Source organism: Suillus subalutaceus (genome assembly GCF_016647625.1).
Source record: "Suillus subalutaceus strain FC151 chromosome Unknown DFJ58scaffold_11, whole genome shotgun sequence".
In the NCBI taxonomy this organism is placed as follows: domain Eukaryota; kingdom Fungi; phylum Basidiomycota; class Agaricomycetes; order Boletales; family Suillaceae; genus Suillus; species Suillus subalutaceus.
Window position 1 is genome coordinate 355,920 of NW_024540260.1, and position 27,171 is coordinate 383,090.

Sequence of the window (27,171 nt, forward strand, 5' to 3'; positions counted from 1 at the left end):
AATACCAGGCCCTCGATCAGGAGGGCATTATCCTCTGGACATGTCCAGGCGGACAACCAAGAGAACGCCAAATCTTCAATCAGCTCTGCATACGTCTCCGACACAAGCGACGAGACTGTTTCCTCCTCGGAACTAGCAACACCTGGAACCGAGTCTTCCTCTGGACTGAGTAGTGATGATTCAAATGTCTAGGTCTTGGTGAGGGGGATGGAACTTGGCTCCCTGTAGACGTATATCTTTCACTGCTCACTACACTTTCATCATGACCATTTTGTTCTATTTTCTTGTTGTACCTAGTACCCCAGCGCCATTTTCCGCACTACCGCGCGGAGTTTCAAATAAGTAGTACTTACTAGTACATGGAATGTTATACTTCTTGTCTTCGGGTTCATGTTCAACGTTTGATGGCAGGCAAACGCAAGACCATAGTACCTGATCTTGGTGAGTACACTGATTTCTATATAACAAAACTGATATGTAGCACTGCAGATGACCTCCGTCGCTCTAAGCGAAGTAACATGGGTCAAGGTGGACGCCTCACCCAACTTCAAAAGCTCGAGTCCTCACAGATGAATAGACAACGTCCAGTGAAGAAAAACCCCGCTCAGGAGATGATAGACAGCCAACCAGTAAATGTCATGGCGCCGGAGGCACCTATACGCAAACCAAGGGCAAGACCAATCAAGGCGACTAAGACATCAAGCAATGAGAAGACTGAACGACATCTTTCAAGCTCCAACTTACCACAGCGTGTTGCTGAGGACAAGCCCACTTCGCATCCTCGTAGTCCCGACTCAAGGTTTGGCTTTGTCCCACCTCCACCTGCGACCTCCGAACGCCATTTCATCCGTGCTCTCTCTAGGTTCAACAGTACACCATCAGGATCCTCCCAGCCTAACACGCCCAAACGCACCCTCACTGGCGCCCATTCGCGGAAACACGACAATCTGCGTCATCATTCCAAGTCAGATACTAGCCGTGCCCTACCAGCATCCAAACCTGTCCCTCTTGAACACACCCCCGCTGGTGCTCATTCACAGAAACGCAACGATCCACGTCCTCACTGTAATGCTAGTCGTAAACCACCGGTGTCCAAACACATCCCTCGACACACCGTCACCAGTGACAGCAATCCGCCCACTGACCTGGAATCCGATTACACTCGTCCATCACGGATGAATATTTCAGATGCCGAGGCTCCTCTACATGGCGATGAGGGCTACGACTCGGGACGAGATCACGATGTGGATGCTAACAATTCTGATCTGGACAACTCGGATGCTAGAACTAATGACGTGCAGGTGGACCATGGCAATGATGGTGATAGTGGGGAGGCGGACCAGGATGTTGATGTTGATAATCTGGGTGTAGACCAGGATGATGGTGACAGTTTTGTTGACGACCCCCACCAGGATCATGACACCTCGAAAGATAGCAACGATGGTAAGATATCCCATGCATGTGTCCATCATGCTACTGAACTTGCCCACTTGCCTTATGCAGATGAATTCACTCGTGCACGCTCACGAGTCGCCGACAGCTCACACAATGCCCGAGATGTCCTCCAAGACCATCGCGCAAAGAACTGTCGCCCTCGCATGCCTGACCTGGATGAGCTCGAGACTTTGCGTCGTCGCGCTACTACTCAAGATTCAGCTCAATCTTCTTCTGAAGAGGAGGTTGTAGTACCACGCAAGAGAACGCGGATGATCAAAGCAACTGCGCAGAACATTCGCTTCTATCCTCCTTCTTGGAAGGATTTACTAGAGGCCGCAAAGAAGAAATCACGCCTAGGCTTGCTCACTAGCACAGCGTCAAAGCGCAGTGATTTTCTCAAAACCAAGGGTATTGAATATCTCTTAGAAACACTCGAAGACTTTGGATCCCAGGGTGTTGGTGTTGACGACGGATACTGGGATGAATATAAATCTGATATGGCAGTCCTGGTATTTGTGTTCTTACTCTGTCGGATCACGCTAACAATTATTTTAGCTATGGGACGATCGCGCTACTATGCGTTCCGAAATGAAAAAGGCTGCGCGTCCGATTGTTCTGGCACATTACTGAAATTCTTCCACCCGATGTTGACGACGAGAACGACTATGAGCGGGAGGTGCGTGACAACGTCAAAACATTGTTGCAGAATGGTGCTTTCCTACGGGATGGAGTAGATGCACAGGCAGGTTAATGAGAAATAGCCCCGCACTTACTGACTCACGCGGTGTGTATTAGGGCAGGACCAATAATCTTGCAAACGAGGCCCTGGGCAGCTTTTGTATGTCCTATTTTTACAAGGGTGAGAACGCGCTCGCGAAGTCATTTCCAGACTTGTTCGCCGATGCTGTCCCCGAAGGTGCCGTTGCACTTGCAGCGACTGCGGTATGTGATCTCAGGCTCGGATAATCGTCTTCGCTCATTCATCTCTAACTAGCTTGCTGCCGCTATCGACGAGTACAAGACCGGTACTTACAAGCAAATGAAATTCGTCGCCGATTTATATCAACCCATCTACGACAGCGTCATTCAGCTCTACCATGATGTGCAGAAGGACCACTATCATGCAAAGAAATGCCGGGCCGCCAGAAAGAAATGGGCTCGTACTGCAGGGTATTGTGAAGCTTTTTTTATCATTTGTATCATTTTCTGACGGCTATGCAGAATCCTGACTCGCGATGATCCAAACAGGCGCCATGACTGGGGCTTGAAACTCCAACTGGACTGATCGTGTTTTTAGCATTTTTGTAGGATACCTGATTGTAGTATGACGCAATGACATCATGATTTGTTTGGTTTCAATTACTGTGCACTTTCTGTAGTGATGCTGTGAGCATTCTGCAGTATTCCTGTCTGGCCTACCCAATGCTCTGTATTGTTTTGCTCAGTGTAGCTAACACTCTGTACCGCTCTGTGCAGCTCTGTACAGTATCATACATTACACTGTACGACTCTGTACAGAGCTGCACAGAGAGAACCCTCTCTGTGGGCTCTGTGGCTCTGTCCAGCACTGTCCAGGGTTGTACAGAGGACCCTGGGTTTTGCTGATGATTTGTTGTAGAAGGGAGCCGAAGACAGAGCGAGCAGGACTTTCTTGAAATATCTGATGTGGCATGTGAGGCAATGAATATATTGCAATAGTATGGACGTACTTCTGTGTGGTTGTGTGCGAGTGCTGAAAACGTTCTGCGACATGACGGCTTGAAAGCCCTGTCACACATGTATAGAGAAAGATAGCGACTTGCTCATCAAGCAGAATATATTTCGAGTGACATAGCCCAGAGGTCTGAAGCTCATGTACGAGCGCATGGAAGACGTGTTTCCTCATTCCGAGCTCAGTTTTGATCCAGGTCAGGGTGTCCGTTGATGAGTTCTTGCACCCATGCATGTCCAGTGAGCACTGATGTATGGTAGGGCTGTCTTTCAAGAAAAGGAGTCATATATGCGATTATAAGACCCATAATAAGTTGAGCGATCATTGCGGCTGCCATCCGCAACATATGGAACCGTTGGATTTCATTAGCTGGAGGCATTTCAGCCTTGGTGTGATGTCATACAGTGCGTGATATGCCGACCTTGTCACGGTTGTTTGTACATATTGTTACGAACAAAATAAACTGAGAAATAAACTGAGAAATAAACGCAGCTGTCCAGGCCCTTAGGGTTTGTGTTTACCTGAGATTGATTTGGCTACTGTTTTTTTTCTCGTCTGAGACGAGCTCAACACGAGGACGAACATTCAACGTTAAACTTGGTAAGCGCCCTCCGGAACTCGAGCCTCATCTAATACTTTCAATCTCCAAATACTGGACATGCATCCGGCCTTGCAAATTCTCGAAGTGATAGACGTCATCAGCTCACACACAGAACATGGATCCCTTCCTGCACTTGCATCCACGTGCCGTACCTTCGAGAGTTCAGCGCTTAATGTCCTTTGGAGGAATTTGCAGTCTGTGGAGCCACTTGTCAAATGTTTACCAAGTGACCTGTTTGGCATCGATGGTGGAGGTTTGGTGTGTCACAGTTTCGTATGATCGTGAACTTCAGACTAAGTTCACATATGCAGGTACTACAGAAACCTCTTGATCACAAGATGTGGGACACTTTTTCTAGATACACGTCCCGTGTGCGCTCTATCATACAATTTGGCAATTCGACGTCTATTGAGCCCCTCAGTTTGATACTGCTGTCTTGTCCTTTTGCACCCGCGTCCTTGTTTCCCAAACTCTGTCAACTGATATGGTTTGCCGATGTCACTCGTGGCGCTACAGAGTTCTTGTGCATGGCTTTCGTGCCCTCCCTATTGTCCTTGTCCTTGAACGTGGATATTTCTTCGGCGTCCCCCGCCTTTCTCCCGGTCTTTTCGTCTCTTGGGACTTTATGTCCTCGCCTTCACACCATGACTTTGAGATCAACACATCTTCGTGCAGTCGACGGGCCGTCTCCTAACGATTCACCCTTTATCATACAACCTATTTCCCAACTCCACCATCTTCGTAATTTGGACATATGGGACCTAGGAATACAAGGCATCCAGCAAATTATGCTGCTACGAGCTCTGCAGACGGTGACCCTTGACTTCAGGACATCCCCATTGTCAGTTTGGGACAGACGCTCGCCTTTGCGACTCCCCGGCTTTCAAAATTTGCATCTTTTGTGCCTTAGTGCCGACGAATGTGAGCGTCCCTTGAACTTCTTGAGTTCACTTTACAATTGTCAGAACCAAAAAAATTGTGGTCAGCTTCACCCCTCAGGTTGCACAGCCCCTCGCACTTTCCCCTGATGTTATCACAGTTTCTCGCCATCCTCCAAGAGAAATGCGACAACAACAAACTTGAATACTTTATTTTCAATACATTTTCATTCAGGATGCCTAGGATACACTCGGGCCTCTTCGTGTCATTGCGCGCATTCAGCAATTTAACGTGTTTGGACATCCAGGGGGGCTGTGACATTTCAATGTCTGACAAGGAGCTATGTCACCTGACTGGAGCCTGGCCTAAGCTCCAAATCCTCATAATCAGCTGCTGTGTCTCGGTCGAATCGGATACTACCGCAGTGCCTACATTCCACGGGTTAATACGTTTACTTCGACTCTGCCCCGCTCTAATTTCACTCGCTCTTGTCATCGATACCACCAAGCTAGATGGCATTGATCTCAAAAGCCCCGGCGGTGAATATTTCACCAAGAATCTCAAAGACCTCATCCTTGGCAATTCAGTCATCGATTCCCCGCTAAATGTAGCTCTCATCCTCAGCAGTCTCTTCCCCGACCTCGAGCAGGTCAATCTTGATTGTTGGAATACAGTCCTCATGGATTCACTACCCCAGAAGAAGCCAGCGATGGAGCAATGGGCATCAGTCAATAGCTTTCTTCGTGGTTTCAGAATTGTAAGGGAGCTGCCTGGCACATCGTAACTTGATGTGGTACGCTCGAACCATCCTATACACCTTTTGACTATGCGTAGTCGTGTGCTTAATTCACTATACATTCTTTGTAATTATAAGTACTCGGAAACGAGTTCTGTGTGCTCTGTGGTGTGCTCTTATTATCAATACCAGAAGCCCTGCCAGGAGCAACCATCTCGATTGCCACATATCTACGATGCTGCCTGCAGTCTCTTACACTGCAATGGCCACTGGAACAAGCTCGTGTCCTGACATTACCATAAGAAATACTACGACCCCCCACCAGCCAAAACAGTGCGAGTCAATGTCTCCGGGACAGGTCAGATATGCCATAGGATATGTACTTTGTAGAACCGAATTGCTTGACCTGAAATTGAGCATCCTTTGTGCTCAGACCCGTCAAGAGTGGATTTTGGCAAATATTGGGGATTAGTAACAGCAACATCTGCGCAGCAAATTGTGATCTATTCTATTGTCCTAGCTAGCATCCGTTCAGCTCGAGGCATCCTCATGAACTGCATAGGGTTAGGGTTTACCTGAGATTGATTTGGCTACTGTTTCATTTCTCGTCTGAGACGAGCTCAACACGAGGACGAACATTCAACGTTTAACTTACCAATCGTAGCGGCGCTGGAAAGCGCCAGTCCCCGACTTCAACTTCAAAAAATGACGACGGATTGGTAGTAAACAATCTATCTATATAATAATCAGGCGCTTCGCAGATCAGATGCAGCACTACTTGAAATTTGACAATAGTATTCGAGTCAGGCTAATCATCATCAGCCTCCAGCTCAATGTCAAAGATGTCATGGCTCTCCGTCGATAACTTTGAGTTCTTAGCAGGTGACTGGCCTCCGAGCTCGTTAGTAGCCTTCCTTTTGCTTTTGGGATCATGGAGAGCTTTCTTCGTGTAGGCTGCACATGGCAGCAACTACATACGCCGAAATGACTGCTTTTGAAACAGGCATTAGGTCATTCCCGCTCTCGATCTGTACGAATATCTCTCACCTCTGCCAGCGCATTCTGTTTGAATTCTGGACAGGCTGACATGTCCTTGACAGAGTGCAAGACAATTTCCTGTGACAAACGTTCAGTAACGAGCACGCGGCCAAACTCACGAGCGAGAATCTGACAGAAAACAGTCTTATCCGAGAGTAAATAAATCAAGAACGGAAAATATGCGAAATAAATATCACCCAAAACACTTGCTCCAGCATGAAATAGGTGTAGTACGCGTTGCCGGGCATGATTAGCGAGTGCATCTTCGATGAGAGAGCTTGTTGTAGAGTACTTAACGCTGGTAATTACAATTCTGGTAATTATAAATATAAATTGAATAAGCTTGCAGGTTTTTTTCTTCGTTACGATGAACACTTCCATGCAACAGCTTGCAAGTGTCCTCCCAAGTTAAATCTATCATATATCCATCATATTTATGAGCCATGCACCCGGCTTTACAAAACCTCGAAGTAATATGCACGATTAGTTCATACGTGGAACGCACATCGCTTCCTGCACTTGCATCCACATGCCGCGAATTCGAGCACCCAGCACTTGATGTCCTCTGGAGGGATTTGCACTCCGTGAGTCCACTTGTCAACTGTTTACCAAGTGACCTGTTTGGCAGTGACCATGGATGTTCGGTGAGTATCCTGATTTATATAATCGTAGGCTTCAGACTGAGTTCACTTGTGCAGGTATTGCAGAAACCTCCTGATGGCAAGGTGTGGGATACTCTTTTCAAGTGCGCGTCACGCGTGCGCTCCATCACTATAACACGTTCATATAGGTCGGAAAATCCTCAGACTGAGGCTCTCAGTTTGCTAATGCTGTCTTGCCCTTCGACACCTGCGTCCTTTTTTCCGAAGCTTCGCAAATTAACGTTGTACGACAATGGAACCCGCTCCACCGCAGAGTTCTTGCGCATGACTTTCGTACCCTCGCTAGTGGAATTGAACCTGCAGATTACTTCAGCTTCCTCCACCACTCTCCCTGTCCTCTCATCTCTTGGGACCTTGTGTCCTAATCTCCAGCGCATGACCGTGCAAGTTGCACGTGCAAGGGATGACTGGTTGCGTAAAACTTTGCCCTTCCTCATACAATCTGTTTCCCAGCTCCACCATCTTCACACTTTGTCGGTATGTGACCTAGGTCACAAAGGCATGGAGTACCTCATGCAGCTGCGTGCTCTGCAGTCACTATCCTTGGATTTGACCACATCATCGAGCTGGGATACCCTGCCGCAAGTGCAATCCCCCGGCTTCCAGGATCTGAAATTGTTGAAACTTTCTACCCGTACTATCGAGCACGCCTCGAACTTCTTTAGGTCACTCCAGATCGTCAGAAGCAGGGGGATCAGTTTCAACTTCGCGTCCCACCATGCAGGGTCCTCAGCCAGTGGGTCTGCGATGCTCTCCCAGTTCCTCGCCATCCTTCAAGAGAAATGTGATAACGACAAACTCGAATCATTCTCTTTCATTCGATTGGGGAACATGCAGCCCACAGAATTAGGCATCTTCACATCATTGCATGCGTTTCGCAATTTAACACAGCTGGTCATCGAGGAGGATTGCGATATCTCAATGTCTGACGAGGAGCTATGCCAGTTGGTGAAAGCCTGGCCTAAGCTCCGAGTCCTCAAATTGGGCCTCTATAATACCATCACATTACCCACATTCAACGGGCTAATAGAGTTGCTTCGGCTCTGCCCTGTGCTGACTTCGCTCTCTCTTGTCATCGATGCCACGGAGTTGGACGGCATAGATCTCAAGTGCCCCGGCGGTGGGCTTTGCAATAAGCATATCAAATTTCTCGCCCTCGGAAGATCGCCCCTGAGGTCCCCGGTAAATGTGGCTGTCATCCTCAGCGGCCTCTTCCCATACCTTGAGGAGGTTGATATTTGTGGTTCGGCTTCAAATAAATGGATAATAGTCAATGACTTTCTCAGTGGCTTCCGCCTTGTGAGGGAGCAGCGCATTGAAGCATGTGTTTGTTCCGATCTCTAGGTTATGGTTGAAATCGTTACCTACACTTTTTGGTACGCGCAAATACAGTACTTGCGACAGTTGGCAATTCACAGATATCGATCAGCTCCCTGGCACGACAGCCTTATGCTTCTCGTTCTCTATTGTTCAGTCTCTCACAACTTGTGAATATCGTGCTCGGACGTTGGATTACTTTCGACAGTCCGACGTGAAGTTGGATGGATTTCATTCTTTATACTTCGAAGGTCGCGAGTTGGAAACGTCCGTGAACTGCATGCTGATTAAAATGGCACAATCTTGCGGGAGCTAAGTCAATGGCCGGAAATCTTCTGGTGAAACAGAGCGAAGGAAAAAATTTCGTGGACATAACCATGAACATCATGCCACCGTTGACCAACTAATAACTGATTAACAGGTAAGGGTATGTCAAGCACGACAGCTCATTGTGTCCCGGGCCAAAGCACCGTGAGAGAAGACATGTGTGAATTGAGAGGGAAAAAACCTCTTATTATTATATGACAGTCGGTTTTGGAGAAAGGAGGGCTGTATGCCCTCGACGTCTGCAGATATGCCTGTAATTTCGTGAAATATGTACATAGTAACAACTGTCTGTCCAAGTTAAAAGTAAAACCCTGAACGCATAGGGTCTACTACTAATTCGAGAGAAGGAAGAAGGGTAGCATATTCTGCTTCCTGCTGTTCTGTTATCAGTACTTCCATTGCCGAAGATCAAGCTCTCCAGGGGACACCGTGACCGTGTCAAAAACGTCTTGAGGTCTTCATGAGGCCATTGTCCCGAATTGCGAACTTCGAGCGCGCGTAGACTGGGGAGTATGATAGCATCGAATAGTCCAAGAGTTCCGACCCAGTCCAAATACAAATCCCCGGATACGCGCAAGGATTGAAGTTTGTCGTGCCTGAATAGTTCCTCGGCCTCGACCGCAAATAGTCCAACCACCGTCAAGGACAAGAGGTTGGGGCATAGACGGAGCAAATAGGGGATGCAATCTAGTTCGTCTACCGCGATCTCAAGATTTGTGAGACTGGGCCATGCGAGAGGATTGAAGTCAGATAACAACTCGAAGTCAGGCCACAGGTCCATTAACTTGAGACTGCGCGTATTAAGCGGCAATTGCGCGATAGAGCGAACGACGGCTAGTACAAGATTGTAATCGGCGTCATTGTATATAACCAGCTCCTCGAGTCCGCGGAAGTCCGTCAGCGCCAAAGAACCGCAATTGGAGAAAAAGCCAACAGACAGAGACGATATTTGATCAATGTATGGCTGGAGCAGGCTTCGCAGCTCTGTCCAGTCGGTATCATGACCCTCGAGCGTCAATGAGAGTTGACGTCCTCGTGATCGCTTGAGGTAGGAATCGTAGCAGAAAGCTCTCTGTTGCCAGTCACCGTTCCCGACTTCCAATCGGAGTCTGCACCATAGACTTGGCATGTCCAGAGCAACCTCCCTCCATCGTCGACATACTGTGGTCAACAGAACGGGGGCCAGATATGGTGCGGGCGTGCAGTTTCCGTCTTCTGGTATGCAATAAAGGAAGATTTGGGCGAGGATTTCCGTGGGGAGGCGCCAGATAGCCGAATTTTTGGACAGCACAATCTTGACCTTCTCTTCGACGAGTTGCCGGCGACGATAGCTGACGCCGTTTTGGCCCGAGACCTTGCTTGACTACATCCAACTGCTAAAGTGGATGTTTATTACTATATTCAGAAGCCAATATCTCCCAAACCGAGCACTTACAATGTTCTGCAGGGTACCTGGGACTGCTGATGAATCGGCGTTTGAGTTGAATGTTTGCATATTAACGCGAAGGAAGTTGAGATGTTGGAGATGAAGATTGGAAGTAGGAAGACTAGCGTTCGGCCAACCGTCGCGACCCTATTTAAATTACAACGCTTCAACAAACCACAGGTCCACAACAAACACCTTGCCATTGTAGTTTCTCATAGCGGGTCTTAGGTGAGACACCGGCCATCCACATCTAGAGACCAGTGCATTGTTACAAAGGGAGTCAGGGCGAAACACCTGTGGAATCTGTGGAAGGATGATTTTGCTCGCCACTACTAGGCCATCCTTTATGTGGATGACAGCTGAAGATCAAAGAACAGCTTTGTGGAGCTGTGACCTTTATTTCACCCTATTGTAGTATTGAGTTTTTGGTTTGATAGGTATGGGGGCACTCGCGAAATATCAGGTCTTGAGTCGCCCTGGCACCTCTTCGCATTCCCACCGTACGCACTCGAAACTTGCGTTTGTGGAGGCGGCGAATGGTAGCGACGGGAGAGCTGTAATAGAAAATATTCAACGCGTCAGCATATATCCATACGAAAAACTAAGATACAGAGAAATAAATGATGCGACGCAACGTACCTTTTCCTTCAACATCCTGACTTCTTCCTCCAACATCCTCATGCGCAAATTGGAGTTCCGAGTCTTGGGCGTCGACGTCAAGAGTTGAAACGTTGATTGAGGTGTACAGTAGGTAAGTACTGGATCGGGTTGGGGCGAATCTGATCTGGGAAAAGTGAGCTAGGCATTGTGATCGAGGGGTATGCCTGCCTGCGACTAGACTTTGTCGACTTGTCAACGATCGATTTTCAGTTCGGTTCGTTTACATAAAATCAGAGAAAACAAAATGAGCTAACATTGGAAGGGATCCCTGGTTCGTCTTGGCGGTTGGAATATGAGTACAAAAGTAGATATGTAACATGTACATCCACGTCAATTTCACCTCCTGGCCCGGCTCGCCGCTAATCGAATCCATCAACATGTCAAACATGCAAATTGCAAGTACTGTTCTAACTTCTGAAAACGGTCAGGGCCTAAGCGCTGCTGGTAACCGTTCACTAAAACGCTTTGTCCTTTCGACAGTCACTCCGAACCTTTTTTCAACCATTTTTGTCAGTTCTTGGGACAATCCAAAGCTTGAATCCATCGTTACCTTCCGTTAGTCATGCACTTGGCGTTGACAAACCTCGAAATAATACACACCATTAGCTCATTCACTGAACGCAGATCGCTTCCTGCACTTGCGTCCACATGTCGCGAGTTTGAGCACCCAGCGCTTAATGCCCTTTGGAGAGATCTGCAGTCTGTGGAACCACTTGTCAAATGTTTACCAAGTGACCTGTTTAGCATTGATCAGGGATGTGTGGTGGGTACCGTAGTTCTAATATGATTATCGCAGGCCAGACTGAATTTACTTGCACAGGTGCTACAGAAACCTGTTGATGGCAAGATGTGGGATACCCTTTTCAAATACTCGTCCCGCGTGCACTCGATCACCGTAACGCAGAAACGTTGCTCGACAGTTGTCGAGCCCCTCAGTGTGTTAATGTTGTCTTGTCCTTCGACATCGGCGTATTTGTTTCCAAACCTTTCCAAATTAACATGGCATGCAGAAGGGACACACACATTTGCACAGTTTTTGCGCATGGCTCTCGTACCGTCCATGTTGGTCTTACATGTAGAGATTTTTTCAGCTTCCCCCGCCTTTCTCTCGGTCCTTTCGTCTCTCGGGACCTTGTGTCCTCACCTCCAGAACATGACTATGCGCATTCGATGTGAAACCAACGACTTGTCACATCAAATTTCACCCTTCATCACACAACCTATTGCTCAGCTCCACCATCTTCACACATTGTCGGTATGGGATCTGGGAAGTCAAGGCATCAAGCACCTTATGAAGCTACGAGCCCTGCAGTCACTGGACTTGAACTTGAGGGCGTCGTTGGCATGGGACAAAAACCTGTGTTGGCAATTACCCGGTTTCCATAGTTTGAAATGGCTGGGCCTTTCTACACGTACAATTGAGCACGCCTCGAACTTTTTCAGTTCCCTTCAAGTCGTCGGAAGCAGCCAAGTCAGGGTCAGCTTTACGTCCCAGGTTGCAAAATCCTCCGCAAGTGCATCCACGATGTTATTCCAGTTCTTCACCATCCTCCGGGAGAGATGCGACATCGTCGAACTTCAATACTTGTCTCTCGTCGGATGTTCGGGGAGCGTCCGCGCAGAATCGGGCATCTTCACGCCATTGCATGCATTTCCAAATTTAACTCACCTGCTTATTGATGAGGTCTGCAACATTCCCATGTCTGACGAGGATTTGTGCCAGCTGGTGAAAGCCTGGCCTAAGCTCCAAGTCCTCAAATTCAGCAGCTATGTCGCATTCAATGCCACCACAGTACCCACCTTCCACGGACTTATAAAGCTGCTTCGGCTCTGTCCTGCTCTGACCTCGCTCTCTCTTGTCCTCGATACCACCAAGTTGGACGGTATAGACCTCAAACGCCCCGGTGGTAGTCTTTGCAACAAGCACCTCAAATTCCTTGCCCTCGGAAATTCTCCCATCAAGTCCCCGCTAAATGTAGCTCTCATCCTCAGCGGCCTCTTCCCCCTCCTTGGCCAGGTCAATCTTGCTTGGTGGGATATGATGAGACTGATGTCTTCGTCATATCAGAAAGAGCCAATGATGGAGCAATGGGTGTTAGTGAACAGCTTTCTTAGTGGTTTCAGCGTTGTGAGGGAGCGGGGCATTGAAGCATGACCGTCTACATAACTTCCCTTGAAACTTACAGTATTTATAGTATATGCGGCTTAGCCCGTCATATGTTTCGTGGCTCGCATATTAATTTTAAGTTCTCTTTTTCTTGTTTTCAATGGGTGAACTTGAAAAGTTCATAGTGCGGGCCAGGCCTAGCATATGCAGGACCAGGTGACCAATTGTTTCCTTCTTTCGACAGTCATGACCACATGCGCCCAATCTGCGCCAGACTTTTCTGATAGTCTCTTGAGTATGACAGAACAATCCAACTTGAACCCATCACCCCCGTTGGTCATGCACCCGGCATTGACAAACCTCGAAGTAATATGCACCATTAGCTCGTACACTCAACACGGATCGCTTCCTGCACTTGCATCCACATGTCGCGCATTTAAGCACCTAGCACTTAATGCCCTGTGGAGGGACCTGCAGTCTGTGGAGCCACTTGTCAAATGTTTACCAAGTGACTTGTTTAGCATCGACCAGGGTCGTGTGGTGAGTCTCCCAGTTCAATGTAGTCATGGGCCACTCGGACTGAGTTCATTTACGCAGGTATTACAGAAACCTATTGACAGTAAGCTGTGGGACACTCTTTTTGAATACTCGTCCCGCGTGCACTCGATCACTGTAACACAAAAAAGCATCCCTTCGACGGTTACCGAGCCCCTCAGTATGCTAATACTGTCTAGTCCTTCGACAACTGCGTCTTGGTTCCCAAACCTTCATAAATTGACGTGGCATGCTGATGGAACACACATCTTCGCACCGTTTTTTGCGCATGGCTCTAGTACCGTCTATGTTGGTCTTACACGTGGAAATCTCTCCAACCTCCGACTCCACCTTTCTCTCAGTCCTTTCATCTCTCGGGACATTGTGTCCTTATCTCCAAAACGTAACTATGTCCATTCCGAGTCAACGTCAAAGCGATAACTTCAAGTTGTTGCATCAAATTTCACCCTTCATCGCACGGCCTATTTCTCAGCTCCATCATCTTCATACGTTGTCGATATGGGATGCAGGAAGGGAAATCACGGAGCACGTCATGAAGATACGAGCCATGCAGTCACTGAGCTTGGATTTAAGGACATCATCAGCTTGGAATGAAAAACCGCGTTTTCAGTTCCCAGGCTTCGATGATTTGACATGGTTCAGCCTTTCCACAGAGACAATTGAGCATGCCTCAAATGTCTTCAGGTCCCTTCAAATCGTCAAATGCAAAAAAATCAAGGTCGGCATCACGTCCCACCGTGAGACGGATTGGTTATCGGAATTCTTCTCGGAAAATGAAATCGCGACAATATCCCAATTCCTCACCATACTCAAGGAGAGATGCGATCACGACAAACTTGAATGCTTCTCTCTCAGAATAGGATATTCGAAGGGTCTACGCACAAAATGGGGCGACTTCACGTCATTGCGCGCATTTCCCAATCTAACCCACCTGCTTATAGAAGGGGCCGGCAACATTTCGATATCTGATGAGACACTGTGCCAGTTGGCGAGAGCCTGGCCTAAGCTCAAAGCCCTCAAAATCAGCAGCTTTATCGTCACCGATGGCACCACCAAAGTACCAACATTCCATGGGCTAATTAATTTGCTTTGGTGCTGTCCCGCTTTGACCAAGCTCGCTCTTGTCATAGATACCACCAAGTCGGACGGTATAGATCTCAAGTGCCCCGGCGGCGGACGCTGCAATAAGCGTCTCGAATTTCTCACTCTGGGAAATTCACGCATCAGTGGCCCGGTGAACGTGGCTCTCATCATCAGCGGTCTCTTCCCCTACTTGAAGGAGGTCGATCTTTCTTGTTGGGAAAGACCCCCAATGAATACAACGGCCAATAGGAAGGCAGACATGGGGAAATGGGCGACAGTCAATATGATGCTCCGTGGCTTCAGCGTTGCAAAGGAGCGGAGCATCGAAACATGGTCTGACTGTTTATAGGCTATGCTTGAAGAATCATCAATTTTTGACCATACACGAATTTACACAGTACTTATGTACACTAGCATTGTGTGTGACTGTGCTTAAGCTACCGTTTGGCTGTATAAGGGGCTAACCCGTTTACATTATGTTCTCCTTCTCTTGTTGTCTTGATACGCACTTCAATGCTTCACGGCGCAGACCCCATATGCCCAGGTGATTTTACATCTCGTTGTGTTGTGTGGGCCGTGGCAATTCACGGATATTGATAAGCTCTGATACACATCAAATCTACATTGAACGGATATTAGTAGAGTACGGGTGCAGTCAAGGTAAACGGAATGCTCGTGCGCAAAATGAAGCGATTACAAGAACCAACTAAAACAACAGCAAGACGTCGGCCATGGCAAAAATAAAACCCTCATTTGCCCCCCTCCTAAGCAGAACAGTAAGACAACATCCACATACTTAAGCGAGTCCCATGGACTCTGTGGATCCGAGCGCTTTAAACCTCACCACGAGGACGGTTACATTGTCATTGGTTTGTCGTTCAAGGGCATGCTTCACGAGCGTTTCTGCGGCTGCTTGTGCATCCGAAATATGCCGCACGAGGTCGATCGCCCCCTGATCGCCCGTGATATCCCAAAGCTGCAGGGTCACACGACAATGAATACTTCGAAGCAAAGGCACCTAACGAGGCTACTTACCCCATCACATGCGAGGATCAGGAATTCGTCCTCGCTTCCTAGCTCAGTTTCAGTCGTGTACGGGCTCCCAACGACATACTCCTTCATACTGCTGTCTCCAAGACTGCGCGTTACCGCCAAAACGCCGTTCACACGCCCACTCATAACGAATCCACCAGCATCAGTGATACGTTTCGCCTCCTGCTTATCGCTTCCCTTGTGGTCGTAGGTGAGGCGCACTGCCCGGCCTGCGCGGCAAAGTACCCCGCGCGCGTCACCAGCGTTGGCGGTATAAAGCACGCGCCGCGAGTTGAGTGGCGCATCGATTGGAACCGTGTATGTTTGCATCGAAGGTGGAGATGTCTGGCTACGTGTAGCGGCGAATGTAGAAGGGGGAGAAGGTAAACTTGGCGAGGAGCCACTCAGGGATTTGAGCGCCCGAGCGAAACGGGAAGCCGAAGCAGGGGACTTGCTCTTTGCCTTCTTGCCTGTCTCCTTGGATTCATCCGTGGGTTCAGTCGGAGACTCGCTGCCACTGCGGCTCCCGCTGTCAGTAGGGGATGGCGGGGAAAGTGGAGACACGGGGAGGAAAGATTGCCGCCCATCTGCATCCTCGATGCGAAGGAAAGCGGTTACAACTGTGCATCCTGAGTGGATCTTGCCATCGGACTCTTCGCTGAGGCGAGAAATGCGTTTGTCGACGTTGTGGAATGTCTCATTTAGAACGTCCGGAATAGTGGCACTGGAGGAAGTGCGGATGGCATCGAGGAGGTACTGCACATGATCACGCGTTTAAATTAGCACAAAGACGTAGTGGTTATACGAACCTCGTGAAAATGCGCGCCACACCACTCAGCTGCGTGTTTTCCTGCGTGACCGTCGAAAATAGCGAAGAATCCCTGCCCTCGCACACCAGCATAGTCAACGACGAAGGAATGGGCATCTTCCATATATCGTCGTGTGCCCACGTCCTCAGATATGCCAACCTGGTAGGCACCATTTCCTGTGGAGTGCTGATTCAAGATCTAGGTGTACAATGAGTCTCCCCGATGCATTCACTAATGTCATTGCATGGATAGTACGCACACCAAAGGTGTCGATGCCATCGGCAGTTGTAATTGATTTTGAGCGCGCATTTGGGGAGTCTGTGAAACGGAGGTTCATGGAGTTCGTGTTGCGCGTTAGTTGAAAGATCTTATCAAGGATAGGTACTCAGTAGGGTCAACAAAGTGGAATGATTACATACGTTAAGGCGACCAGCAAGCGATGTCACAGCTCCTTTACGGCATGGACACGTTCATAAATGATAAATATTAACGATGACAACGAATATTGTCACTCACCGTCTTCGAGCTCGAATTTTTTACGCTGAGGAGAACTAGTACAGCTGTTGGCTGGTTTTAAGGGACAACAATGAGCGCTGGAGCCACGATGATCCACCTCCTCACGTGAGTTTCAAAATCCACAATGATTAATCATGAGTCAATGGCGAAGTCCACACTCGTGAACCGAAGTTCGCAGCTCAGACGGGCAGATCATTGAATAGATCATTGACCATGAGCATGCTACCCCAGATTATTACCATGACTATAATATTGCGCGGAACCCGTGGACCCGCAAGATTCAACTTCAATCGAATTTGATGCTGACTGCTGCCGGCGACTGCGATGGGTGCGCCTCAGAGTCATACTGAAGAACCTGAGTTCACTAGGGAACAAAGTTGCTCCCCTCGGAGAACTAACTTAAGACACGTGTGACACCGCACCTACTCAGAGTCTCCCTCAGGCCTAGCTATTAGTAGACGATGATTTATGCTGGCGACTCGGTTGGCACCCAGTGACTCAACTGCTTGAAGGGCGCAATCAAAATAATCTGTGTCACTTGGACATCGATATCGTGCTTCTTACGTGCACACTATAAGAGTGTTTGTAGCTTAAGAAATCGACTATGATATTGGCGAGCATGCTCATCGATGTTAATCAGTCGGGTATCTCCGAACCAACACTTTGTTGGATCCTGGTAAACTGCCGCTGAGCCCAATTTCATCGTTTGATCCACGCTCTAGACATCGCTCGCAGACTGTGGATGTCTCAGCAATCAGCAGTTCCAAAGCCTTCACTCCAGGGGGTCCGCACAAAAGTACGCAAAGGCCAAGTCAAAGCACAGGCAAAGCACGAGCCAGCGGGTGAGACTACTCAGTTCCGATCAATTTATTATGCTACTTATGTCGACCTCTAGTCTTTAGAGACCAACTCTACAAACATCTTGAAACAGTTCCAGAGAACGATTTTGAAGGATTCAGCGCTAAACTTGTACAGGCTGGTGGGACACTCGAGTATCTCAAATATGCCGACGCCTTGTTTGAGATCCTCCTGGTCGGCGGGCTCATCCAGCCAGGTGGATCTTATCTTGATGATGGCGCGCCCATGTCCCCATTCTCTATTTTCAACGCACGCAACCCGCCCGACATCGAAGAGTTGAAGAAATATGTCGATGTGTTTAACAAATTGAATCGAAGGTGCATGCGGTTGTGGTCTCGCGTGATATATTGTGTATGCGGTGTTAATTGTGAATATAGGTTTAAATATCTTCAGAAACCATTCGAGGAGCAAAGTCTCCCCACTCTCCTGCAATACATCGGCCGATGGTCATCCGAGCAGCGCGACAAGCTCGCCATGACAATTGGTCTCCTCTTTTCGCAGGGTCTCGCGACCGCAGCTTGTCTGCAGAGTCTAACCAAGGATCACCTCATCAAGAACGGTAAGCCCAATAACATGCTGAACTGCAAGAATCTCATCGGCTGCAGACTTGTCCATCAACATCCTTGCATCGATCTTTAGCGCATACCTCGCCGACCAGTCGATCGATCACCTTGCTGCGACCCTCAAACGCGGCAATATCAAAGATCTACTTCTCTTTTTCCCTCCAAACAAGAGAGATGCTAAGGTTCTCGATGCTTTTCTTCCGGGAAAAAAACCTTCCTACTGTGGCCGACTGGTACACGAAGAAGCAATATGCGATTGCAAAAGACGCAATCATGAGGGAACTAAAGGAGGTGGTAGAACGCAGCGATGATAGTGAATCAGTGCGTCATCTTTACATATGTATCACCCGTTTTGAGTCATAGAACTCATGATCCACACAGATCATATCCGCAATCCAGAGTAAACTAGAGGAGCAGCGGCTCCCTGAGGCGGAGCTCATACAGAGCATCTGGCAGGGCCTCATGGCTTCCGTAGACTGGAGTGCACGCCCTGACCAGATCGAAGGCCTCGCACTACGTGAGGTCGGGGTGAGTGATCCGGTCCTCCTATCATTGAACCTTCCGTTGATATCATTTCCATCTGTAGAAATTTGCCCCAGTTCTCGTGGCCTTCTGTAAAGGCCCCAAAACCCAGGTCGCTTTGATCAATATCGTACAGGTCTACTGTTATGATGACACACGTGTCATGAAAGCCTTCCCACAGATCTTGAAGGTGCGTTTCGAGTCTTACCACTTTCGTTCATCGGTCACCGGTCCTTTGGGATGTGACGTTGCGGCTGCAATGTCGACCTATTTGGCAGCAGGCACCATGTCCTATCGCTTGTATCCCATCCCTTTTCCAAGTCTGTTTAGATATGAACATGGTAATGCAGTAATATATTTATAACTTACCAATTCGCATAGGTTTTGTACAATAGGGACTGTGTCTCTGACCAGGCGATCATCTACTGGCACCAAAAGGGATCTAAGCCGCAAGGAAGACAGCACTTCCTGAAGGCCACCGAGGGCCTGGTCAAGGTTTGTCAACAGATTTCCCCTTCTTTCTTATCACACACCAAACTGGTTCTTTGACAGTTCCTTCAGGAGCAGGAAGAAAGCGAAGAAGACGAAGACGAAGAATAACGTATGAGCCAATATGCTCTCCAATTAGATGTGTATTGCCATGTTACTGTTCATCTTCTCTCCCTGTATGTGCGCCGTAGGATAATTCGCATTTGCAATGTATGTTTGTTCAGCATGTGATACAACTTAAATCGTAGGATACCATTATCGATACTAATGCAAGAAAAAAGCATGAACAGGTAAAAGCGGGACACAAACGAGCAAAGCAAGTAGGAAGACCAACAGAGACAAAATATCAGACAAAAATGGTGCATATTACCAGCCATCAGCGCGCGAAATCGTCGCTGCCATATGTACAATCGCGTCCTCACCATGCCCCTGGCATCGGTGCAAAGTCTCCACTCCAGCCATGCATACCATTTACATCCATGAAGATTCCATCACTCCCGTTCACAGGTAGCCCCAGGTCCGTCAGGTTCTTCTCCTGCAACCACATAGGTATCGCGCTAGGGCTGAACGTGGCACGCTCGTTCGGCCATGCGAGACCCAGTTCCTCCATTGTGAAAGGTGCAGGTCCCGATGGATCAACGTAAGACCCTGAGCCGTGTGCAACAATTCCATCGTTCAAGTTCGGTGGGGGCATGGTGGTCATAGGCGTGTTCAGCCCCGTAATCATCCCAACTTTGCGCCGGAGATTGGCAAGCATTATACGTAGCGTTAGGGCATAGCTAGAAGCGAGGATAAGTTGGAAAAATGAGAAAGAGCAGGGGGACGCACCGTTCGGCTGCAACATCAGAGAGGAGCTGTGCGAGCTGCTCGACTTGCGCTGTGATCGCGGTAAGGTCAAGCTCTGCAGGAAACAAGTTTGCCATCTTGAGCAGGAAGAGGCCAGAAAATGCCGCCGTTACGAGACTGTCATGGACTGCATATCTCAAGGCCGCTCTGTGATCATCGTGATTGTTATTTAAGCCAAGCAACGGGACACGATCAAAACAGAAACACACCGATACTCGGCAGAGTTGAGGAAGATGGAAAGGCAGTTAAAAGCCGCATCCTTCGCCTGGAACGCAAGTTCGCGTTGCTCAAAGGCATCTTATCCCACGATACACCTCGAAGAGCTACGCAGACGAGCCAGAGTTTAGCATAATGTAATTCTCCGACGAGTATTTTTCTCGGAAGAGAATTCTCATCCATCGTTTGGCCTGGACAGGCGATCAGGAAGGTAGAGAGGACAAAGTCAACTACGAACGATGAAGGTTGTCGCAGTCTTGCCACCACTTGTCGAGTGCAACATTTGCACGCCGGATGAACGCGAGCGTATTATGATTAACCTGTCCATTGAGGGGCGCGAGAGTTTCGTAGATCTGGGCTGCAAATAACGAATAAGGTATTAATATTTCCTCATGAATTCTTCCTTACTTTTTTGAGCGATAAGCTCCACTTGCGAGATCAGCCTTACATCCGTTGGTGATACCATTGGATGCGACAAAAGAATACGACAATGTCGAATGGAGCTCTCGTCTCGCAGTACAATAGGACGACCGGTGCCAAGACTCATCCTGAAAAAGACTGTTGAGACGCAATTGAAGATGTCAAAATTCTTCGACGTACTGGTGATCAAACCAGTACAGGCATAGCCAGATACGCGCCGACACGACTGGGATGGCAATCAGTTCTGGACGACAAGTGGACAGTTACTCTTATGCGTACCCAGATCACGTTCCTCTTCTTCCGTGCGTTTTTTGCCTGAATCATCAGCGAGCTTTTCCAGTGCTCGGTGAAGACCAAGATCTAACGCCATCCGCATTGCGTGGCCACTAGGGAGCCATCCGTTTGTACTCCATGCGGCTAAAAGTAGCATACCTATAAAACTGATCAGACGTGGTGCAGCAAAACATACAAGACGAAATTCTAACCCATAACAGCTTCCTTCCTCACTATCGGGCCAAATAATGACGAACGGGAAATGCCCTGCGCTTCTTCGAGACACTTGTAGAACGTTGGGCTGAGTGGCCCATTGCCACTCCTGATTTTGCTTGCAATGGCGAGTATCGCGTCGAATGTCCACGGAGTGCGTTCCATCAGGCTCTCAAATGTGTCATAATTCGGATCGAACAAAGGTATGAAGACGTGACACCCAGCGAAGAAACTTTGACAACAATCAGAATGGAGCAAAAGACCACATCCGTGAAACGCCTACATATGATAGAGTTCCCGCGCCTCATTTTCCGAGACAAGGCCCTGGACCATAGTATTATGACTTATGCAGAAGTCCAGAATTTCGTCAGCTCACCTTTTCAATGACATGCGGGAATGCATTCCGGGGAATGGGCTCTACCCGCGGGCGCTTTTTGACCCTTTTTTCCAAGTGATCAGCATAATCGTGCAACCCACAGATATGAAACAACGACCTTGGTGGGGATGCGGATGGCGCAGCGGCTGCTTCTGCGGCAGCATTTGCCAAACCTTGGAGAGCTTCAATGGGCGCGTTGAGCGAGGCACGAGGCAGCGTTTCTTCAGACTCGTCATCTGACGATGGTGTAGTGCTGGGTACAATCCCATAGGTTGCGTATTTGTGAGGCTAAAAGCTTATCAGACATGTTTATAGATTGATCTCGCAAGCGGACCAACCGGCGGAGCGAATCCCGGAAGCGGCGGGAATGATCTCGTTTGGGAGCGTGGCTGGGAGCTTTGCCCTCCCACATGTCCGTGCGCATCATACCCGTTCCGCGACATAAATCCAGAACCATCGCGACTGGACCCGGAAGCCATGCCTCCAGAGTACCCTTGGTGCTGAGTACCGTAGGCCTGGCTCTGAACGGTGGACAAGATGCGGTCCAAAGAGGATTGCATGCCAATCATCTGACTCTGCATAACCTACAATGCGATCAGATAACCTCAAAGTATGATAAACGTTGGATATTTACCAGATATTGACCCTCGAGGCGAGATAAGCGTCTATTGAACAGTGTAAGTGATGATGGCGAAAGTATGCCCGATGCCACCTGAAGCTTACTCAACACTTGCGCCAGGCATAACATTTGCATTTTTCTTCTCTGGTTTTTCGAAAACACAAGCAGTTCCACTCAACTGACATCGACGACAAGGAGCCTAAAAAATATGACGCCGGGCCGGGGCGGGAGAGGCGGGCCAGTGAGCAGAAGGGGCGATGATCACAAGCGAGTCTTGAATAGACGTACCTCTCCTTCACATCTGTTTTTACCCTTCCTGCAAGCAGTACAAGCCCTTGCGCCTCTCTTGGGTATGTGTGCGGCAGCTTGCGGGGTTTGTGACGAATGGGCTGTGTCCGCAGGAGATTGGCTCATGTCTTGATGATTGTTGTTACTGCTTTGTGCGATAAGACTGTGTGTCCTGCGCCGTTTAGATGGGATATCTGAGACGTTTGATGTTGCCGCAGATGGGGACAAGGACATGATGGGTGGCCGTAAAGCGCGCGCAATATTTCGTCACTACCAAAGGAAGTGTATAGCTATAGTCTCCGCTAGTCTCCGCTAAGGTCTTCTTACGCGACTTTGACCCGATCACTTGACCTCTTCTCACTCCATCGTCTCATGTCTCGCCTCTCACACTCTAGTGCAGTCGCCAATTTGAACGCAAAGCTGTTCTTGACGGATCGGTCATGTTGTGCGCACTGCGCACTACACAGGGCTTATATTCTTTTGTAATATTGCCATCAAATGCTTCATTGATAATAGGCAGTGGCACATCCTCAGACCATGCTTCCAGTGCCCCGCGACTATTCTAGCGACTTCTTCCAGGCAGTGGGAGACATGACCCCAGTGGGGGATTGGATTCAAAAAAAAACATACATCCTCCAACCTTGCACTTTGATAGCCAACCCGATTGCGGGTACAATCACCTACACGTCGGCATCAGACAACTGCAGGTCATCAACACGCCCCACATCGGAAGAGGTACTCTGGATTTTTACGGGAACAGTGCTGTCTCGACCAGATGTATGTTAGTCAAATGTCATCAAGGAGTTTCCATTTATTAACAGGCGCATTATGGTGTTACATTGTTAAAAAAAATCCTGGAATAGGTACGTTCCTGTGGAAGCTGCAGGGGCATTCACCGTTCCTGACCGGAAACATTAAATCTACGCGAGGAGATCATAGGGCAGATCGCGATCCACACGGGTAACGAGGTGTCTCGACGTTTGTTGCAGAAAATGGTAGCGAGCGGAACGCCCATAACATGGGGAATCCGTGTAGTGGGATGGGGCATATGTGAAAGTAGGTCGAGTGCCGACTTCTCAGAAGATGCCGCAGTGAGCAGTACCGGACCATACCATCCACTCTGACCTCTTGGAAAGTGAACAACTGTGACTGCGCCAATATCATAACAGAAACCCCATTCCGGGAGAAATTCACGCAAGTTTTATCTTCTTCTTTGATGATGCCTCCCCAGGAAGAGAATCCCTGAGAACATTGTGAAGTTCGAGCAGCTGACAAGATGACTAGATCAGTGCGTGACTTACGACAGGTGGTAAAAGCACGTCTGTATAGAAGCAGCCAGAACTCGATGAATGAACAGTTGTGGACTGAGCGTACATTTGCAATGATCATCTTGAACCTCACGACATCACGCCATCATCGGCATCCTGGAGACAATATTTGAGATACCGGGGTTGAGAGCGAGTCGCAAACTTAACTCGTTAGCGAGCCGTGACATTGACAAGTAGATATATTCCCTCCGAGTCGTTGAAGGGATCAAAAGGGTGTTGCTTCCTTTCCCATGAACAAGTGAATTTGTCTTACTGCAGTAAGCCGCAATCCTCGCAGAACTGTGTAAGGCTTGAGATCCAACATGAGGATATAACCCCATGTAGGGCGCCTGCCCACAACCTATCGAGATTCGTAAAGGGTTTTCAGTCAAATTATAAATGTTACGTAGCAGTTCCAAGGAGTTTCTTCCAGTACACATGGTGTATATGTTGGCAATAGTTGTTGAGGTCACAAGGATGACCTGAACACTGTCACAGTCGCTCAGTGGACTGCCACAAACACATCATTAATGAGGGAAGATGGCTGTTCTCTCTAGCTTGATTTATCGATGGTCAAAATATGTGGCGTGGCTCATTAATGTTTGCGTGACACTTCTACGGTGAAGTCGGGAAGTCAACCGTTTGGCAAGCCTGCCACTGACACGGCGCTCTCGATCTGCTGCAGTGGTTCGCCGATATGGCAGCGCGCTCCAAATGGCTATTGTGACTCCGAGTTTGGGAGACCGGTCCACGCTCCGCTGCTAATTATGTTTCATGTCGTAGGCTGCGCGCACTCGATTTAGGCAACAAACGGCGCCCTCAAATGTGTCTCTGTTGTTCGACCTTCGAAGAACGTCAAGTCTGACCACCTTGAAGTGACTGCGGATAAGAAGTTCGACGCAAATTATCAACAGCTTTGATCCGACCTTGAAGGAAATACTCTCAGTGAGATGCCATCTTTGAGTCTGTGATAGAGACCACACTTCAAGAGGATTACATACTGAGCTTGACCAATCATATATTGAAGAATGGCGGTGCCGTTACCAGTGCCAACGTGGTGAGGTATCAAGAAAATCATACTCTTACCGCCACCAGTATAAGACTATGAAGAATATAACAGAGTCCAATGCGAATGACTATGTGGGTATTCAATCATCGGGTATCTGCAGTGTTATTGAATCAGGAGACGGCATGGGCGTTGACCGTGTGAGATCATGATGCCGTATGAATAGAGGGCGGTGAAGCAGGGTCATCGAAGCGCCTGTTCCGAGTGAGTAATGGTCTACGGAATATTCCGTTTGTTGTCACTCGTGGAGTCTCATTTGAGAGCGCTCGGCTCATGAGCTGGGGAAAGCTCACGTAATAGTAGAACCTTCGTGTTGCAGATAACAAGTTCTGAGCTCGTTTTGCCGCTTCTTCGTCTCCGCTCCTCCTAGTCGGGTAAGCAAACCCTGGAGATATGCCTCATCAAGTCCGGTGTCATTTGGCGATTGGGTGACATACTATCCGGTGCCTGCATGTGGTTTGATGTTATCAACTATAAAAACGTCTAGTTTCTCAATGCTGAGAACCACTGTCAGACCACATTGTGTGAGCTTCTACCAAGACCACCAGGAGGCAGACAATGTGAGTGACCTACTTTGTGTATGTGCATGTCTGATGAATTGAATTGATGAATTAGGATTTTAATGCCAGAATACGTCGCTACGACACAAGAGCTTGCAAGACTGCCGGGGAAGACAAAGCGACCTTTGTGCCACTTCATGGACGCACAGGCGCTGCGCCTCAACCAGGCACTAGTGGCGTATGGCGTGTCGTATATCTCGTCTATCCCGAACGAGCTCCTCGAGATGATATTTGTAGAGACAGTGAAAGCAACCATTAAAGCAGATGGAGACTACTCTTCTTCATGCGCCCTCACCAGACTACGCCTCCGCTCCAGGCCTGAGCTTTTGCTTACGAGTGTTTCACAGCGTTGGAGAGCTGTGGCGCTCGGGATGCCACTGCTTTGGACAGAGATCCGACTTTTCCTCCGGCAGAATGTAGATCTTGTCAATCTTTACTTGACCCGCTCACAAGGACAGCTGCTTGACATGCGATTCATTGGCATTCATTGCGATTTTCACAGTCAGAGCTTGCCTGAGTTTGACCCAGATTACTTGCGTATATCCCACATTATTCTCTCGCACATCCATGTCTGTCGCCGTTTGGAAGTTCACGGGGCTTTCCCGTTCCCCAAACTTCTAGATGGGTTCAAGCGCATAAAGGCACCAATGCTTGAAGAACTTATGGTGCACTATCCGCTTAACATCCCAAATAGCAGACATATCTTGTTCACTGAAGGTCTGCCTTCACTCACGTCTATCGAACAAGGAAATGTCTCATCCATCTCCTCAGATCTGTTCCTATCTGCAGATCGTCTTAGGGTGCTCACCTTAAACGGCTTATGGGTTTCCGGTCTTTCCCCCGAGAATTTCAGCAACCTACTCTCCCATCTCACATCACTGACTCATCTCACATTAATCGGTGAACCCGTGGATTATGTTCGCAGCGTGGATATCCCAGTCGTCGAAATACCTTTGCTCCAGACAATGGTCCTAAAGCCTGGACCAAATATTTCAAGGACGTATTTACCTACTGTTTTCCGGACAATACGTGCCCCCGCGCTACGTGAGCTGGTATTGGATTTCCACACTGCGACCCTCGTCACGTGATATCCAGTCCCTCGTGGACAAGCTGAAGCGTGGAGCACCGCCCTTCCCCTCTGTACGCCTTCTCACGTTGTGCAGCAGGTCTATGGCATACGACGGTTGGCATGCCCTTGCACACGCATTCTCAGGCATAACGACACTCTCGGTCTCCAAATGTATTATGAACCAGTTGATGGGCTTCCTCTCATGCGCGGGGAGACGAGATGCATTCCCGAATTTGCGGACACTGTTGTTTGATGACGTCCAGTTCGAGTGGTCGTTGCTAATCCAACTATTGCAGATCAGGGAGGCGGCGGGGATGCCTGTTCGCGAGGTCAAGATGAGGGGCTTTAAGAAGCATGCGCAGTCTGAACTAGTCGGGAAGTTGGTGGCTTCTCTTGCTACGTACACTCCCGTTGTGATTGGTTGGACTTGATCGCGACATGTATACTAATAGGGCCTATTATATTAAGGCTAGTTACGGGATTTATCATCGCATCGGTGTGCCGTGAACGTCCTCGTCTGATGAAATTACCTAGTTCAATTGAAAGAAGGCCTCCCTTTCCGTGGAAGTTGCTCATTTATTAACCTTCGC

The 27,171-nt window shown here is 48.5% G+C and overlaps 11 protein-coding genes across 11 annotated transcripts; 8 read left to right on the plus strand and 3 right to left on the minus strand.

The window, feature by feature from the left end:
- Window positions 1-404: 404 nt before the first annotated feature.
- Window positions 405-2,722, plus strand: DFJ58DRAFT_723120 (uncharacterized protein; the record flags this gene model as incomplete). Its single annotated transcript, XM_041384952.1, has 8 exons — window positions 405-441; window positions 490-1,443; window positions 1,504-1,946; window positions 1,993-2,049; window positions 2,096-2,167; window positions 2,233-2,379; window positions 2,432-2,607; window positions 2,659-2,722. 8 exons carry the CDS (start codon window positions 405-407, stop codon window positions 2,720-2,722), a joined length of 1,950 nt encoding a protein of 649 aa, XP_041248816.1.
- A 922-nt stretch (window positions 2,723-3,644) lies between these two features.
- On the plus strand, window positions 3,645-4,875 carry DFJ58DRAFT_43713 (uncharacterized protein). Its single transcript, XM_041380406.1, has one exon. The coding sequence runs from the start codon at window positions 4,025-4,027 to the stop codon at window positions 4,775-4,777; it is 753 nt and encodes a 250-aa protein (XP_041248817.1). The 5' UTR covers window positions 3,645-4,024; the 3' UTR covers window positions 4,778-4,875.
- A 78-nt stretch (window positions 4,876-4,953) lies between these two features.
- On the plus strand, window positions 4,954-5,412 carry DFJ58DRAFT_723121 (uncharacterized protein; the record flags this gene model as incomplete). Its single annotated transcript, XM_041384953.1, has 1 exon — window positions 4,954-5,412. The coding sequence occupies one exon, from the start codon at window positions 4,954-4,956 to the stop codon at window positions 5,410-5,412; it is 459 nt and encodes a 152-aa protein (XP_041248818.1).
- Window positions 5,413-6,772: 1,360 nt separating this feature from the next.
- DFJ58DRAFT_742388 (uncharacterized protein) lies at window positions 6,773-8,661 on the plus strand. Its single transcript, XM_041387191.1, has 2 exons — window positions 6,773-7,046; window positions 7,101-8,661. Exons 1-2 carry the CDS (start codon window positions 6,846-6,848, stop codon window positions 8,406-8,408), a joined length of 1,509 nt encoding a protein of 502 aa, XP_041248819.1. The 5' UTR covers window positions 6,773-6,845; the 3' UTR covers window positions 8,409-8,661.
- Window positions 8,662-8,898: 237 nt separating this feature from the next.
- DFJ58DRAFT_854240 (uncharacterized protein) lies at window positions 8,899-10,940 on the minus strand (the record flags this gene model as incomplete). The annotated part of the gene is made up of 7 exons (XM_041393865.1): window positions 8,899-10,071; window positions 10,144-10,281; window positions 10,310-10,384; window positions 10,429-10,493; window positions 10,643-10,688; window positions 10,774-10,836; window positions 10,881-10,940. The coding sequence occupies 7 exons, from the start codon at window positions 10,938-10,940 to the stop codon at window positions 8,899-8,901; spliced, it is 1,620 nt and encodes a 539-aa protein (XP_041248820.1).
- A 145-nt stretch (window positions 10,941-11,085) lies between these two features.
- DFJ58DRAFT_697562 (uncharacterized protein) lies at window positions 11,086-12,949 on the plus strand (the record flags this gene model as incomplete). Its single annotated transcript, XM_041383502.1, has 2 exons — window positions 11,086-11,557; window positions 11,615-12,949. The coding sequence occupies exons 1-2, from the start codon at window positions 11,357-11,359 to the stop codon at window positions 12,947-12,949; spliced, it is 1,536 nt and encodes a 511-aa protein (XP_041248821.1). The 5' UTR covers window positions 11,086-11,356.
- A 198-nt stretch (window positions 12,950-13,147) lies between these two features.
- DFJ58DRAFT_723125 (uncharacterized protein) lies at window positions 13,148-14,888 on the plus strand (the record flags this gene model as incomplete). The annotated part of the gene is made up of 3 exons (XM_041384954.1): window positions 13,148-13,441; window positions 13,499-13,748; window positions 13,798-14,888. 3 exons carry the CDS (start codon window positions 13,148-13,150, stop codon window positions 14,886-14,888), a joined length of 1,635 nt encoding a protein of 544 aa, XP_041248822.1.
- A 447-nt stretch (window positions 14,889-15,335) lies between these two features.
- DFJ58DRAFT_653355 (phosphatase 2C-like domain-containing protein) lies at window positions 15,336-16,717 on the minus strand (the record flags this gene model as incomplete). Its single annotated transcript, XM_041381738.1, has 4 exons — window positions 15,336-15,515; window positions 15,575-16,327; window positions 16,381-16,578; window positions 16,640-16,717. 4 exons carry the CDS (start codon window positions 16,715-16,717, stop codon window positions 15,336-15,338), a joined length of 1,209 nt encoding a protein of 402 aa, XP_041248823.1.
- An 827-nt stretch (window positions 16,718-17,544) lies between these two features.
- DFJ58DRAFT_765223 (armadillo-type protein) lies at window positions 17,545-19,576 on the plus strand. The gene is made up of 9 exons (XM_041388744.1): window positions 17,545-17,738; window positions 17,792-18,071; window positions 18,132-18,313; window positions 18,360-18,499; window positions 18,561-18,638; window positions 18,699-18,845; window positions 18,904-19,029; window positions 19,221-19,334; window positions 19,392-19,576. The coding sequence occupies exons 1-9, from the start codon at window positions 17,639-17,641 to the stop codon at window positions 19,437-19,439; spliced, it is 1,215 nt and encodes a 404-aa protein (XP_041248824.1). The 5' UTR covers window positions 17,545-17,638; the 3' UTR covers window positions 19,440-19,576.
- DFJ58DRAFT_765225 (uncharacterized protein) lies at window positions 19,577-22,906 on the minus strand. The gene is made up of 16 exons (XM_041388745.1): window positions 22,580-22,906; window positions 22,396-22,490; window positions 22,307-22,337; window positions 22,011-22,256; window positions 21,791-21,960; window positions 21,673-21,736; window positions 21,580-21,620; window positions 21,296-21,528; window positions 21,090-21,242; window positions 20,991-21,036; window positions 20,799-20,938; window positions 20,629-20,748; window positions 20,487-20,581; window positions 20,384-20,460; window positions 20,157-20,321; window positions 19,577-20,107 (listed from the first exon to the last, which is right to left on the minus strand). The coding sequence occupies exons 1-16, from the start codon at window positions 22,811-22,813 to the stop codon at window positions 19,747-19,749; spliced, it is 2,271 nt and encodes a 756-aa protein (XP_041248825.1). The 5' UTR covers window positions 22,814-22,906; the 3' UTR covers window positions 19,577-19,746.
- A 2,287-nt stretch (window positions 22,907-25,193) lies between these two features.
- Window positions 25,194-27,126, plus strand: DFJ58DRAFT_765230 (uncharacterized protein). The gene is made up of 4 exons (XM_041388746.1): window positions 25,194-25,512; window positions 25,575-26,229; window positions 26,284-26,591; window positions 26,623-27,126. Exons 2-4 carry the CDS (start codon window positions 25,575-25,577, stop codon window positions 27,010-27,012), a joined length of 1,353 nt encoding a protein of 450 aa, XP_041248826.1. The 5' UTR covers window positions 25,194-25,512; the 3' UTR covers window positions 27,013-27,126.
- Window positions 27,127-27,171: the final 45 nt, after the last annotated feature.